The sequence below is a fragment of the Helianthus annuus genome, chromosome 3, assembly GCF_002127325.2.
Source record: "Helianthus annuus cultivar XRQ/B chromosome 3, HanXRQr2.0-SUNRISE, whole genome shotgun sequence".
NCBI classification, from domain to species: Eukaryota; Viridiplantae; Streptophyta; class Magnoliopsida; order Asterales; family Asteraceae; genus Helianthus; species Helianthus annuus.
Genome location: NC_035435.2, coordinates 175426402 through 175442845, shown reverse-complemented (window position 1 = coordinate 175442845; position 16444 = coordinate 175426402). Strand labels below are relative to the sequence as shown.

General features: G+C 37.9%; 2 protein-coding genes across 2 annotated transcripts; both read right to left on the bottom strand.

The window, feature by feature from the left end:
* Positions 1–43: 43 nt before the first annotated feature.
* On the bottom strand, positions 44–4638 carry LOC110932667 (putative nuclease HARBI1). The gene is made up of 3 exons (XM_022175987.1): positions 4455–4638; positions 4309–4400; positions 44–811 (listed from the first exon to the last, which is right to left on the bottom strand). The coding sequence occupies exons 1-3, from the start codon at positions 4636–4638 to the stop codon at positions 44–46; spliced, it is 1044 nt and encodes a 347-aa protein (XP_022031679.1).
* A 4310-nt stretch (positions 4639–8948) lies between these two features.
* Positions 8949–12775, bottom strand: LOC110931114 (pectinesterase 2). Its single transcript, XM_022174521.2, has 4 exons — positions 12604–12775; positions 12444–12470; positions 9862–10704; positions 8949–9637 (listed from the first exon to the last, which is right to left on the bottom strand). Exons 1-4 carry the CDS (start codon positions 12773–12775, stop codon positions 8949–8951), a joined length of 1731 nt encoding a protein of 576 aa, XP_022030213.2.
* Between the last annotated feature and the right edge of the window lie 3669 nt (positions 12776–16444).

Sequence of the window (16444 nt, the reverse complement as noted above, 5' to 3'; positions counted from 1 at the left end):
TTGAAAAAAAAAAGACTAGATTTAAAAGTTTAAAACAAACACATTACTCGTCTTCGTCTTCGTCTCCGGCTCCGTCACCGTCCGCCATGTTAACGTTGTTCCAAATATGTTCTACCAAATCTTGTTGAAGGTTTGCATGCGTGAAGTCGTTTGTTAGCGAGAACGAGTTTAAATCCTGTTGTGGGGGATCAACCGGGACAGTGTTCCCCCAAGATGCATTCTCATCATACTCACAAATCGCCCGACCTTCGTCTTCAATAATCATGTTATGGAGCAAAATGCAAGCGTATATACAAAGACGCAACCTTTTTGGGGTGAACGCACGTGCCGGTTGTGCAACGATGGCCCATTTTTTTTGTAAGACACCAAAAGCACGTTCGATGTCTTTTCTTGCAGCTTCTTGACGCTTGGCAAATTTTTTCCGTTTTTCGTCCTCGGGATATGGAATAGTCTTCACACTTGTAGACCAAGACGGATATATCCCGTCAGCAAGATAATACCCACGTCTATATTCAACCCCAGAAACTGTAAAACGTGTGTCCGGTCCCGTTCCATTAACGACGTCGGTAAAGATGGCCGATTGGTATAACACGTTGAGGTCGTTGAGTGAACCAGGGAGACCAAAGAAAGAATGCCATATCCACAAATCTTGTGATGCCACAACTTCAAGTATCACGGTTGGATAGCCGTGATCACCTCGCGTATATTGGCCGCGCCACGCAGTCGGGCAATTATGCCACCCCCAATGCATACAATCAATGCTACCAAGCATTCCCGGAAACCCGTGCCTTGCTTCATGAGCTTGGTACAACTGTTGAACATCATACGTGTAACACCTCGAATTTTTGTGTCCAATAATGTGTTAACACGTGTCATTTGATTACACGTGGCATCTATAATAAATAAAGGACTAATTTTGACAAACCTTGAAAGTATATAAATTCGAGGGTTATAAATGTCAACAAGGGTAAATATACTGTATAGTAACCCTAAATAACGCTTGTACCTTCAAACGAATAAATCATAGATCGTACGGAAGCGAAACGCGGAAGAAAGTGAGAGATTACGAGCTACAGGGGTTAACTGTGTCAACATGTTTAATTATACCTCTGAGTGACCCTTTAACGTTCCCAAGACTTCGTAACAGTATTATACGCTCACTAGAATATACTGTATAAATCCCGCGAAGTTCCGCCTTAAAACGAGAGAGTTATACTCAAATTCGTATGAGAAGGGTTAAAAGCGTCAACAGTGAAAGTTAAGGCTTTCCAAATAATTAATAAACTAACCGGGGACTTTATAATGCGGGTAAATAACACGAGGCCCCTATCGGTAAATAACCGAGGGCCAAACCGCAAAGTTACCCCTTCAAACCCGAAAGGTCAGGTAAATCATTACGAAAGATTTCGTTATTAATTACCGGATTCTGATAATCATTACAAAAGATTTAAAATTTCTGGAAATCTGACCTCTCGCGACCCGCGTTGTGTTATGGGATAAGTTGAGGCGGGCCGCGAGCCTCCTAAATTACGCGCCTGATATTTGAATATCAGGCGACCCGCATTAAACAAGCATGGAACTTCCATGCGGGTCGCGTAAAGTGCCCAGATGCAGAAAGTTATAGTTTCTTGCCTTTTGGAGCTTGTGAACGATCATACACATAATTAATGGAGCATGGGCGCCCCCTACTCGACCCATATCCCTTAGGGACACCTGCCCATGATCCATGATCAGTATAGGCCAATGTGGAATGATCTTGGGGTTCATTTTTCACTATAAAAGGCCATGTTGTGGTTACAACATTCACACAACTCAAAACACAATTACTGATCATTCTAAGAAGCTCCCAAGCATCCATCTCTGCTCTATAAGCAAGACTCAACTTCTGTAAGTGATCTAACCCTTTGTGGTTACACATTTCCTTAGTAAATGGCTAAAAACCAAACCGTCGTAAATACGGTTTGACTTTAAAATAACTCAGTAATAGATCAGTCTTATGACGGATCAAAAGTAGTTTTGAGTAGGTAATTATGTGGGTAATAAACCTCTAAAAGGGTTCCCCCTGATCACCACTCTAACTATGTCAAATATCGAGTCAAACGTGCGGTTAAAAAGTCAACAGAAAGCTATTTTAGCGATTTATGCATAATCTGTAATGTACATACTAAGAAACCTGTTTTGACACTCATAAAATATGATATTAAGTATATAAACTTGTTTGCGCTCGTTTGAATCGACCATTTGCTATATTGAACCGGTTCGGAGCCGAATGTCGCAAAAGTTTGACTTTTGCATTGACTTCAGTTCTGACCCGTTTTAATGAGGTATAGATATACCCTAGGACTCTCTTAGGACCAGGTTACATGATGGTATAAACCTCTGTGATCGGTTCATGAGTTATCCGAGTCTTTTACGCGTTTCCGTTAATCGCCTAAAAGTTGACCGTAACGGCCTTTTGAAAATAAAACGAGTATTTCGGACACGTGAACGGACCATAACCTTGCTTATTAAATTATAAGCATGTCCGAAAAGTTTCACGTCAATCCGGGGTCTAGAATGAGAGTTATGCTAAATGGCGCATTTAAAGTAAACTTTAGTAATTAACGGCGCAATTAGCATAACGCCCATCTAACCCAAGATTTCGTCACAAAAACTTTTACCCACTGTATTAAAATAATATTTTGGGAATTTTAAAGATTTTTAATAATTTTTACCTTGCTCATAACCTGCGGTTATGGCTACGGTTCGGTAAATACCGAATATGCCCTTTTCGGCCAAAACATGAGTTCTACAAGGTCTTTTGACCCGATTCCAGTTGCTACTGATTTTAAATAATAAATAAAGTATTTTAAGCTTTATAAGCTGTTCGGGAAACTCAGATTTCCTGTAGAACTCGAAAAGCCCTTTTAAAGACTTTAAAATGACCGAAAAGTCCCTACGGGGCGTAATATTAACTAAAACTCGTTACGGGCATCACGGAAGGTATCCTACTGATACCACAACTTCTTTAAGGCATATTGACGTAGGAAATAAGCGTACGACTCTCATGGTTAACCGTTTCGCCTATTGCGCGCACGGTTCGGCTTATGAAACTAGTTTTCATAAATTAGCCGATACGGGTCAAATTATATTATTTGAACCCCAAATTCCAGAGTGTGAACCATAAACCCATATAAAACAAGTCTCTGAACTTTTTGGGTCAGAATCACACTCCATTCTCGGTTTTCGCCTTTTCGCGCGATTAAACCATATCTATATATATCGGAACCAACCGGTCTAGGCTACGGCCATTATAAAGACTCGTTAGGATTCTAAGAGGTTAATTAAAACCTTCGTTCCAGATTAGGAGCCCCAGTAAAAGCTATCGGTGATTTAATCCAAATTAAGGAAATATACTTGCAAAGGTAAATACTTTAACTTATTTCCCCTATATGGGCTTGGGTTACGGTATATTAATACCGCTTGATTGAGCATTATATTCTTCCATCGCTTAGGTGGTTAATTAAATAATATGATCGGCTCATTTAAACAGTTTTGTTTCTTAAAAGCCTTTGGGGGGTTTAATGACCGTTGTCCCGGATATCCTTGGCATCATTTTACGAAATGGCCACGACCATCGACATCCCGGTGTAGGCGTACACCCGGTATATAGTGTCGACATTAAATTAAAAGACATAGCCGTTGGTTTTTATATTACGGTTTTACGCAATGTGGTGTGTCTATAAATCTTTAACCCGGCACGACCCGGGCTACTGAACGCATAAAAGAACATGTAAAACGTTCACAAGATTTTATTTTAATTTTCCCAAGTTATAAAAGAGTTTGTGCCTTGTGCATTCAAATCAATTTTAATAAACATTTTCAAATGTGTCAGTTGAATGTATTTACCAGTGTAAACTGACGTATTTTCCCCAAAAAGATTAAATGCAGGTACTATACGTAATGGGCTGGTATAGGCGTCCTAAGCATCGTACATAGTCTCGCAAACTCGATGCTGCATCTGAATGAACAATATTTATTACTTTTTGATCCGCTGTGGATATATTCAACTTCTGTAATACATTTGATATTACAACCAGAGGTTGAAGTTTATATATTTATCTTAAGCTTCCGCTGTGCATTATATAATTGTGTGGTTTGACTATATTGTTGCCAACATCGTCACGGTAATCCCCCACCGGGCCCACCGGTGAGACACGTGGAAATCGGGGTGTGACAATACGCGTTTGGTTTCCGCAAATATTTTTTGCTATACAGTTTCACCACATTATGGCAAAACCGATACAAACATTCCCGCGTAGTTCTTGCCGACATCTGTAAGTACTCGTCCAAAGCGTCGGCCACTGTCCCGTACGCCAGTTGTCGAATGGCCGCAGTACACTTTTGTAACGTTGTAAACCCTTCATAATTTCGAGTTAAAAAAAATAAGGACAATGAAATTTTGTAATGAAAACCTTGGCGGTCTCTGTTAATGCGTATTCGTCTGGTGATAACATTTTCAGACGAGAAGTCTTCCTCTTCCTCTTCCTCTTCCTCTTCCTCTTCGATTAGAATCTGTCCCGCCCGTAGTACAGCGTTTGCGAAAAACATCTCCTCTTCGTCATCCGAAGACGAGGGCCACCAAGGATTAGAAGCCATTGTGGGTAAAAAGATATTTTTTTTATAAAAGTGGGGAGAAATTGGTATAAAAGTGAGAGGGTTTTGGGTTGAAAGTGGGGAAATAATGTTGAAAATAGGTGATTTTATAGAAAAAAAGGATTTTTTTTTTTATTAAAAAGAGCCGTTTGTAACGGCTATAATTCAAAAAGTGGGCTCGGCGGACCCGGCTGTGGGTCGCCGGTTGAGATGGAAGCCGGGTGAGGGGGGCGGTGTGGGGGTCCGGCGCCGGGCCAAGCCGGGCTTCAGCCGGCCCCCATACCTTCCAGTCTAATTAGAATTAAGCCGCTTTCGAATTGAAAGTGACGTTATGTCGTCATGTCCACTGAATTTGCAGATCACAGAAAAACAACAGCTCTTTAATCTTGGATAATTATAGAATCTTTACTATAAATACGTATGCATAATTTGTAAATATTTGTTGAAGTCAAAGATTGGCTAGCTCGTTTAGTTTAGAATATATGTACTTGAAACCAGTTTGAAAGGTTCAAAAACCTGATATTATTATCCTCAAAAGCTTTATATAACACACACATAGTGTTTGAAATTAAAGAAAACAAATTGATAGCTATATATTAAATAAAATTTAAAAAGTAATACACAACCAGGAAGTCTTTATGCATATCATTTGATGGAGTGAATTCTTAGCAAGTCTTGATTTGCTGGGCGTTGTCGATCAGCTTGCCTTTTTTTTTTAATTAAATTAATAACTTAACAAATTATATTTCTTTTTTTTTTATAATAACTGGTGAGAATCCTCGCGTGTTGCGGCGTATTCTATCGGTATCTGTTCGGTTCGGTTCGGTTCGTCAGAGCGGATAATATCGGTTCGAATCTGTTAAACAAAACGAAGTGGAGTCGGCGGAAAATAACTAACTCGATCTCACGAACACAAGAAAGATTGTCCCGGCGGCTCGTTTTATTAGTCAAATCAACAGACGAAATCAAAGTAAACTGAAACCTAATGTGGATTTATATAGACATCCTTACAAAAATAGACTCTACTCAAATTGTGATACCTATTCAATAGCTAAGGAAACAAGTTAGATAAATATAAAACTAAATTCTAATAAACAAAATAAAATGAGTTAATTGCTCGGATGGTCCCTGTGGTTTCACGTTTTTTCAATTTTAGTCCCCACATTTTGAAAATAGCATGTATGCTCCCTATGGTTTGTCATTTTGTTACTCGGATAGTCCCCCAACATTTACTCTGGGGACTATCCGAGTAACAAAATGACAAACCATAGGGAGCATACCTGCTATTTTCAAACTAACTGACATCTACTCAGGGACTATCCGAGTAACAAAATGACAAACCATAGGGAACATACCTGCTATTTTCAAAAGGTGGGGACTAAACGTGAAAAAAGTTGAAACCACAGGGACCATCCGAGCAATTAACTCAAATAAAATAATACTAACTTAAATTAATTGTTATCTCCTGATCTCCATCAAGCCACCCCACGAGATTAAACCATACCACCCTCATAAACATTGTCACGTTCATCACTCTCTTTGGATACTCTCAATCTATATTTTCTTCCTTCATTCTAAAAGAGGACATAACTTCATTAAATTTTCTTTAGGCAAACTCTTTGTGAATACACGAGTCGCTTAATCCAAAGTATTAATATACTTGATATCAATTTCACCATTCAATCCCTTCTCACGTATAAAGTGAAAGTGCAACCTATATATGCTTTTTTTCTAGTATTCTTGGCCAATAATATGGAAGTCAAATTGTCACCAAACATAACCACTTTTTCGTTTGCAACTAGGTTCAACACCTTTAACAATCAAACAAGCCACACACATTCTTGTAGTCACTACTCAATATTCAACCCCGGTAGTCGAGTGTGACATCGTAGGTTGTCTTTTGCTACACCAAGTAATAACACTTTGAACTAATCAAGAATATATACCCTATAGTGCAACGTCTCGTATCCAGAACTCTAGAACTATGGCATAGTCACACCAGATAATCTAGTTAACTCCAACTTAGGCTCCCCCTTATACTTAACTCCATAACTAGGGTTAGTTTTCACAAAATGTAACACTAACTGTCGGATTCCTTTGAGCTTGAACAGACATGTTAAAATCCCAACAACATACGTAATATATGGTCGCTTCATAGTTAGATAAATGAGAATACGTCAATACATAGTAACATCTTTTAGCTCTTACCCTTCATCGGCTTACAAGCTTCCATTCCAAACTTCATCAACAACACACCGGCTTTGAGTATGTACAACCCCATCTGTCTCATACTCAAGTTCTAAACCAATGAAGTGTTTCAATCTACCTAAGTCCTTCGTGAAAAATAAAACGAGTACACAAATTAGTTTTGAGTTGATTCACCACATTCACCAAATTACCCATGATAATCAGATCGTCCACATACACATGAACAATGGCGATTTTGTCTTCCTCAGCTGGTGTAAAACCGTTATGCTTCGGAAATTCATAGATCGTCCCAAACCAAGCTCTAGGTGTCTGTTTCAACCCATAGATTGCCTTCTTTAACTAACAAACCTAATTAGGAAAGTTTTTAGTTAAAACCTGTAGGTTGATCCATATAACCCACCTAGATCCAAATGTCATTACAAAAATTGCAATACTAACGTCCATCTGCTAGACAAGGCTTGTTCAACGATCTCGAAACTAACTCTAGGTTTCATGATGTACCAACTCATTTCATAGCGTCTTTCCACATAGGATTAGACGAGGCTTGTACAATGATTTTTGGTTTGGCTACCTAATTAGCAAGTAGTGCCATGCTAGCTTAGTTCAGGTTGAGTTTTCTTACCTATTCAGACATGTGAACAAAATGTTTACGTGTACAGGTGAGAGTTACATGCCCATATGAAAGTATATGTAAATTACCTTATGTGACTAGTACATATGAGTTTATTTAGTTTGATAATTAGTCAAGATCACATAGGAGAACTTGGGATCACAGTGGTGTATGTGATCGAATGTTGTTGTTGCATATATCATGTAAAATGTCATTTTGACATGAGTATAAAATTACATGATAATGTGGTAAATAGGTTGATACACCGACACATAAACAGGTTAATCACCTGGGGTGTAAACAGATTAATACACCATGTTCTCTAATTGAATTAATCAAATATCAGATAACACTACAATGAAGCAATCAAATTAGTTCGTCTTGTCAAACACAATATATTATACACATCAATATACTTAATTCATCAATTAGTTTAAATAACAAAAATATATTTATGCTTGGTACGTGTTAGAAAGTTTGATTCAATATCATATCAAAAACACTACACCGTCTTGGTATCAAGAGAAAACAAATTACTAAAAAATAAAATGAAAAGTCACCAAAATAGAGATGTTGACCGGTGAAATTAATAAAATAGACATTGATTTTCAACCTTTGCAAAAATAGACATATCCAAAAGTGCCTGATGATGACAAATAAGATCAATAGACTAAAATGGCTAGGGCTTGATTAACACAAAAACTCATGGTGAGTTACAAAGGGCCCGCATTATAGTCTATATGATTGTGACTTGTGCATAGTGTGGGCTAAATTTAGCCAATGGCCAGGATTTAGACCCGCTCTTTCTCTCATCGATTGATTTGTCCTCGGGTTTTCATCTGTTGGCTAAATTTATCCCAGGTTTTACATGTGTATCATTTCACTGGTTCTCTCTTTTGGGTCACATTGTACTTTTCATGGTTTTTTTGCTAGCTTAGTTCTAGCCTTCTTAGCCGGCATATCATATTTACCATCTTTTATTTGGTTGGTTTGGACACGTCTTGAAACGCCCTAAACCAGAAGGTCTCAGTTAAAAAATAGTCATATAAACTAGTCATATAAAAGGAAAATAGTTTTTATGCAGCGTAAATTTAACAAGAACATCCATTAAAATCATACAATTAAACTAAATAGTTAGAGTAAGTAAAGTGTTGTATCCACAAGAAACATACAATTAGTATTACATGTTTCATTTGATTGTGAAAAGTAAAGCATAAAAAATGATTTGGTTGAATTAAACATGTGTTAAACTAAATTGCAATCACTTTATATTATACACTATTAGAGACTTGCTTACAGATGATTTCACCCTTAATAAACCCATAAAGAATGACACTAATTCTTTTACAATAAAAATAAAAAATAATACAATCCTTGCTGTATAATGATGTCGGATTTTTTGAATAACCGATCACTTATTCTTGAGCTTCAAACATGCAACTAATAACCAATTCAATATATGTCACCTACATATGTAATATATCTAACGAGTGGATTAAAGTCCAGAAGTGAAGGGTATGTTGGTCGCTGGCAACCATGAACCACCGGCAATAAAGTTTCCAACAGTGAACTTTGCAGCCTCAGTGGCACTAGTGATCACACGGTAGCCCTTCCAGTTAACCCGTTTTGTGGTTGATGAACCCGGGCCCGTGTTCATGTACTCTCCATAGTACAACGTGTCTAACGCGAAGTTTCCACTCCATGGCATCCAGCCCGCAGTATCCACAAGACCATCAAGGAATGTTTTCATAAACACGGTCCTTGAATATTGCTTCCATGGCCTGCCAAGATACGTCTTAACGGACCCCGTGGCCCCTTTTAGGTCTGAGGCGGCCATGACACGACAATTATGGATTGATATTCCTGTGTTTTGATTTGGATCAGTCCGACCTTGTGCGGTCACAGTGTTTGTCTTGTTAGGCGGGTTACGGACGTAAATGTTGCAATTTTGAAAGACCACAGCCGCATTGCCAAAAATAAAATCAACTGTCCCGTATATGTCACATTCTCTATAAAATTGTCTGTCGGAGTGAACATAAAGTGTGTCTTGGTAGCCTTCGAAGCTGCATTGGTAGAAAACTGAGAGATCGGAACCACTCCGAAGCGCCACCGCCTGGTGGTTTTGTGGCCCTGCGGTGTTTCTAACGGTGATGCCACGACCGATAAATCCGTCTCCCACGACAACTGATTTTATAAAAAAAAAAAACAATATTATAAATCAATGTTGTAATATAAATAATGTACAATTGTGTTTGTGTAATTTCTTTTCCCTTTTAACAATGTTACTTTTTTGAAGAAAATGCATGTTTAAGGTCAACCTGACTTCAATCACATAACTTATGGTAGATTTATTTAGTTAATTGATAAAAAAAAATGGTATTTTTGTGTGAGTAATTGAACTTCCTTACTTAGAGTGGCTGAATTGAAAGTGGTAGCACCTCCTCCAACACTTTTGCTACCGGTTATGATGGTTTTTCCAATACCATCTCCTAATAGCATTATGTTCTTCAACTTTGTACCGATTTCAATATTCTCCTTGTAAGTACCTGCCTTCACGTATATCACATACCTACCACTACCAGACCTTTTTGCAGCAGCCGCGATAGCGTCTCCTATTGTCTTGTAATTACCCGAACCATCTTGAGCCACCACAACATTAGCCTGAGATGCAGGTTTTGAAGATTGTAACAGCTTGCGATCTCCTGGTTTCACCCAAGTTGGGAACCCCCCTTTTTGGTAATTATCGGGTGGAGATCCTCCTTCTTTATTCATGGCCAACGTATTGCTAATCAAAGAAGATACGTTATTGTTCATTAGCGGCAACATGTAGCCATCAACACCAAGCTCTTGGAACCCAGCTCTACACGTCTCTAGATTTGTGAGAGCCGTGCTGAGCCAGGTTTGCATCTCGTATTGGTTACACGGCTTGCGAGGATCAACAGTCATGTTGAGCCTTTCAACTGTGTGTTCATAAAGCTCAATGCAGTCATCCCATGCAGCCTTTTCAAGCTTGTTACGGCATCTTGGTCCAAGCCCACGAGTATTCGACTCAGCGTGTTGCGCCCTCTCTAGGGTCACTTTTAATAAGGCCTTAACGAAGTCAGGTTTTTGTTTGATCACTGGACCTGAATAATATTGATTATTGGCCAAGAAGTAGTTGCATGATTCCGGGTGTGGTGTTTGACCACACCATGAAGTAATCTCCAAATTATTGTATCCGTAAGCAGCTACCAGAGGTAGAAGAAATGAAACTAGGGTTGCAATAAATGGAAAGGTTGTCGTCATCTGATCAACAAAGCAGTGAAAACTCTTAACTAAAGAAGCTGTGTTTTAAGCTGGGTTTTGGTTGCGGTGAGGATTTTGCATGGAAAGGGTTCGTTTATATAGAAGTGGAATCCAACCAATTATGAGGGGGGGGGGGGGGGGGATATGCACCACCAGGCACTTTCATATGCAGTCAGCTGGTTGATTAGGTCAAATACAAGACATGCTAACTTTCCATTATAACTTAATTAGTCGTATTGATTTGATTAATTGTATATTCATGTTTGTAATGAAAACTACAATATAATATTTATGAAGAGAATCATGCAAGAAAAGTATACACTGACTTTTATGTAAAACTCCTAAGCATAACATGTTAATTATTTTGGTGATGTTGAAAGTATAACACATAGTAAATAATATTTAGAAAAATTGGTGATGTTGAAAGTATTACACATAGTAAATTATTTTTAGAAAAATGATAGTAGCCTAAAATTTTTAGAGGTTAATTTAAAAGTGTGGGAATAATGTTTATTTGGAGAGGTTAATGAATACATAATTTGTTTTCTTTTCTGAAAAAAAAAAAAAGAATCTTTTCGTCTTAAATTTGTATGAATGGAACATATTTTGCTTGTGGTGTACTACCATTGAAGGGAGCCCACGTAATTTTGTAAGTCATCAAAATGGTGCCAAAAGTTTTTGGAGGAAGGAGGTTTTTGAATAACCTTTTTGCATGACCACTTCTAAATTTGTTAAATAAATTAAGCAGCCAACAGAAAATCATATCCAACTAGATGGAGCAGCCGCCGCGATGCGGCGGGATTAGATAGCAATTCCACAGATGCCTTCTTTAACACCATCTCACACATGCCTTCTTTAGCACCATCTCTAGATCATTATGTATCCTATCTATCCAACTTGCACCCCATGACTTGTTGACCAATCAATACTTTGTACCATCATTTTTCCTCCTGCAGCTTTACGCTTTCGAGCTTCGACAAATAAATTGTATAAGGAGTATTACCTTCATTTTCCCAGTTGACAAAACTGTTGGACGTTTCGCAAGAATATTGAGTCAGTATTGTGAGAAACGTGTTTTAAATTTTAGAAATTTGTAACGTTCCTAAGAAACAAAAAAAGTACTAAAAACATAACATATCCTAATGAATAATGAAGATAAATCCTAATAACTACAAAAAAGTTAAGTGGTTTTCTGATTGTTTAGACTTTAAATAATGAGATGATAATAACACAATCACTTCAGTTCATAGTAATATGTTTAAAGTAATGTTCTTCGAACTGGACCGGACCAGTCCGAATCACCCACACACCCAGTTTGGTTAAGTACCTATAGTGGGTCAAACTGGTAAATTCAAAAACGTTTGCTAAAATGAAAGTGGTCAAATGGATTGAACATGTCAAAAGTCATTCAAAGTTGGATTTTAACTCATTTCATTATAAATCACCAAGTGCTTGATAAAGATCTTGATCACTCATATCTTGTAGAACTTGATCCTGTCAACAGAGTTGCAGGTTCTATCATCATATATCCAAATACCACCACATCAATCCCAAAATTTCAAGGAAACATAAACTTCATCTCAAACCAACGTATTGAATATAGAAACTAATTTTTAAAGACAATATCATTAACTATTAAGTATCAACTTGATTTTCAATCCATAGAACCTAATTCATAGATAGAGGAATAGATTTCTCCAGCAACAAACAAACAATATTCCAATAATTAAGCCTAAAAACATCATATATAATACAATAATACAAAAATACAAAAATACAAAATCACAAAAATAATTTCATAAAATCATATTTACTCACACAAATTATGATAATATTATTCTACAAATCACAAAGATCTAAACTACCTTTAGAGACAGTGTTCTGAATAACGGTATGATCATTAACACCTTCTTCTTCCTCGATCAACGACTCCATAAACTCTGGTTTATCAAGTGAGAGGGACACTTTGGAGAGGAGGAACCACTGGAGGAGAGAGAAGATGATTCCGACGACTGTGCAAGTAGTCAATCTATCCATTGAAGGGACATGCAACCATAGATCTAGTAAAAGAAACACCGTAAACTAACCAAAACCTACCAAAAACATGAAATTAAGAATCGAATTCAGAAGCAATACTGACCGGATAATCGATTGATGGAAGTAATAGCTTGCGCCGGAACCCTAGTCGCCGCCTTGTCTCCGCCCCTGCCCTCTTTCCCTCTCTCTCATATCGTTTTGATCTCAAAGACAAAGGATCGCTATCTCAGTTCGCCGATGCTGTCGGCAGTATGGCTTCTAGAAGCCACAGCCGGCGGATCTGGTTTCAAGTGACGGAGGAAAACGATGAAGACCGTCTTCTGCGTTGTAAGCCGCTGCCCTCCGTCGGTCGTCCATCGTGCCTACCACCTCTCTCCCTTCCTCTGTCTAGATTATCTCTCAAGAACCTGTGTAAAAAGTGGTATGAGGAAGCCAAATAGCAACTTGTTGAGGGGAAAATCAAAGAAGACACAGTTGAGTGGCAGAAACGAAAAGTTGAAAACATTTCTGGCGCAAGTAGGCGATGTCAATTGATAATAATGTCATATGTTCGATTTACAATTAATAAACTTTATATATGATTAATCACTTTTTGTCTTCAATGCATAATAGACAACGTAACTTGAGATGACATAATTTGTAAATACTTGTTGTGTGTTGAAGTCAAAAGATTGGCTAGCTCGTTAGCTTAGAATATATATATATAGAAAGTATAATGTACATCAGGGCTTAACCTACATTAACATACATGACAAAAAATATAACGTGCGTTATTATCATAGAACGTGCGTGATTATAGTCCCATGCGTGATTATGTGGTCCCATGCGTGATTATGTGGTCCCATGTGTGATTATGTGGTCCCATGCGTGATTATACCCCTGATCCAACGGTTACCATTGTCTCCTACGTGATGTATGATAAGGCTTTTTGTATGTTAACCTTACTCTATATATATATATATATATATATATATATATAATATTAGGTTCAAACGTGAACAAAATCCTAAGAGTAACTGCGTGAACTGATTTGTGCCCTTGATTTGTATAATCTTGAGATTAAATTGAGTGGTATGATGGTAATTATTTGGTTTTTTTTCATTTAATTAAATACAAAAAGGGTATATGTGTAATTTTAATCTTAAATTGATTGCATAAATCTCTCACAAATCAAGTAATCAATTATCCTCTTAAATTGATTGCATAAATCTCTCACAAATCAAATCAAGGATTAGGAAAGATGTAACTTAATTCAATTATTAAAATAATTATTTGTTTAAATGCGATGTACACATGTGTATTCTGATTTTGCCCTCTTTTTAATGTGATGTACACATGTGTATATGGTCTGTTTTTGTGATATCTCAGAATTTTTTTTTTTGTATTGAATGTTGATGTACACCTGTGAATTACTGTAGACATATGTACGATGCTGAGTACACATGTGTACTGTTCTATTTATATCCAAGTACACATGTGTATACCGTTGAAATATGAAGGTTACGTGGATCTTAAAAATCAAATTTGAATTCTGGTGTTGAAATCTGAAACAAAATTTAAAATTGAAATCTGGTGATTTGTTGTTTGTTTTGATAATTATCTTATTAATAAATAAACATAATGTGGATAATGAATTTAAATTAGGAAAGATGTAACTTATTCAATTATTAAAATAATGACTTAAATCTAATTTTTTATATAATTACAATCCTACCCTTAACAACTAAAAAGGAAATCAAGGGTCCATATCTGTTCACGCAGTTCACTCTTGGAAGGTTGTTCACGCTGGAACCCTACCCTATATATATATATATATATATATATATATATTGGGAGCCGCTAGAATGAAAACCACCCCGAGTTGTAAGAACCGCGAGAACTACACCCCACGGGTGGGCGTTCACCATGATTTTTTTTACAACTAGATGTGTATTATAAACACAGCCGTAAAAAAAATTTTAAACGCCGCGGCCGATGGGGTAGTTTTTTACACCACAAGTTTGGTGAAAAAAAAAAGAAAAAAGAAAAAAAATTAAAAACACCAAACTTGTGGTATAAAAAACTACCCCCTCGGCCGCGGAGTTTAAATTTTTTTTTTTACGGCTGTGTTTATAATACACACCTCTAGTTGTAAAAAAAAATCATGGTGAACGCCCACCCTTGGGGTGTAGTTCTCGCGGTTCTTACAACTCGGGGTGGTTCTCATTCTAGCAGCCCCCTATATATATATATATATATATATATATATATATATATATATATATATATATATATATATATATATATATATATATATATATGTATATATATACATATATATATGTATAGGGAGCCGCTAGAATGAGAACCACCCCGAGTTGTAAGAACCGCGAGAACTACACCCCACGGAGCGCCGTTCGCCATGATTTTTTTTACAAGTAGATGTGTATATTATAAACACAGCCGTAAAAAATCATTGCGAACGGCGCTCCGTGGGGTGTAGTTTTTTACACCACAAGTTTGGTGAAAAAAAAAGAAAAAAGAAAAAATACACACATCTACTTGTAAAAAAAAATCATGGCGAACGGCGCTCCGTGGGGTGTAGTTCTCGCGGTTCTTACAACTCGGGGTGGTTCTCATTCTAGCAGCCCCCTATATGTATATATATATATATGTATATGTATATATATATAGGGAGCCGCTAAAATGAAAACCACCCCCAGTTGTAATAACCGCGAGAACCACTCTCAACCAATAAGAAAAAGGGGTATTTTGGTCAATTTACCCTAAATGTCAAATCCTACCATCTCTCTTCATTCAATGTGATTAGATCATCTCTCTCATTTCTCTCTCTATTTTAAATCCATCCTCTCTCATATCTTCATTTAATCCTTCCTCTCTATTTGTCTCTCACCATTTTCTTGGTGTAAAATCAGACAATCACTCACCGCCACTGAAACCCACCCCACCGACACCACCAACCATCGTTCACCACCACCCAACTGTCACAAAACCCACCCCACTGGCACCACCAACCATCGTTCTTGATTTTGTTCACCGCCACCCAACCGTTCACCACCAACCACCACCTAATACTAGATCTGAGAAAGATGAAGGCGGCGGTGGGATGCCGGCGGCGGGGATGCCTTTGAAGTGTGTTTCTCTCTCTAGTAAGATATGCTCTCTCTCTCTCTCTCTCTCTCTCTCTCTCTCTCTCACCGAGGAGAGGGAAAGAGGACGACGGTGGGGAGGTGTTGGTGGGGAAGCCGTTGGTGGGAGGTGGTGGGAGGTGGCGGAAAACAATGATGGGGGAGGGGTGTTCGGAAGTCGGTGCTGGTGCAGGCGGCGGCGGCGGTCCAGGTTGTTCCGACGAGTGTCAAGGTAACCCCCCTCTTTCTTCCTTTTTACCGTACTAAAGTAGGTGACGGTTGTTGTGTAGGTTCCCGGCGACTATGCATGTTTCCGGTTAGTTGCCAAATGGTTTGCGCAAAGTGACACGAAACAAACAGATGTTCACTAGTCTCGTCATATTCACTGCATAACGTACACCTTTGATTTTGTACCGAGATGTTACGAATCGATAACACACACTTGGTCGGTAGTCGTTCCATCTCTGATCTCCATGCTACGATAGCCACCTTTTTTGGAACCCGGTTGTTCCACTCGAATACTCTGCTTGGTCGCATTCTT

Coding starts and splice junctions, on each gene's coding strand:
- LOC110932667 (XM_022175987.1), bottom strand. CDS start 4,638: ATGGCTTCTAATCCTTGGTGGCCCTCGTCTTCGGATGACGAAGAGGAG. Junction 4,401..4,454: donor CATTAACAGAGACCGCCAAG/GTTTTCATTACA, acceptor GAAATTATGAAG/GGTTTACAACGTTACAAAAG. Junction 812..4,308: donor ACGAGTACTTACAGATGTCG/GCAAGAACTACG, acceptor GATGTTCAACAG/TTGTACCAAGCTCATGAAGC.
- LOC110931114 (XM_022174521.2), bottom strand. CDS start 12,775: ATGGATAGATTGACTACTTGCACAGTCGTCGGAATCATCTTCTCTCTC. Junction 12,471..12,603: donor TCAGAACACTGTCTCTAAAG/GTAGTTTAGATC, acceptor TGATGTTTTTAG/GCTTAATTATTGGAATATTG. Junction 9,638..9,861: donor TTTCAATTCAGCCACTCTAA/GTAAGGAAGTTC, acceptor TTATAAAATCAG/TTGTCGTGGGAGACGGATTT.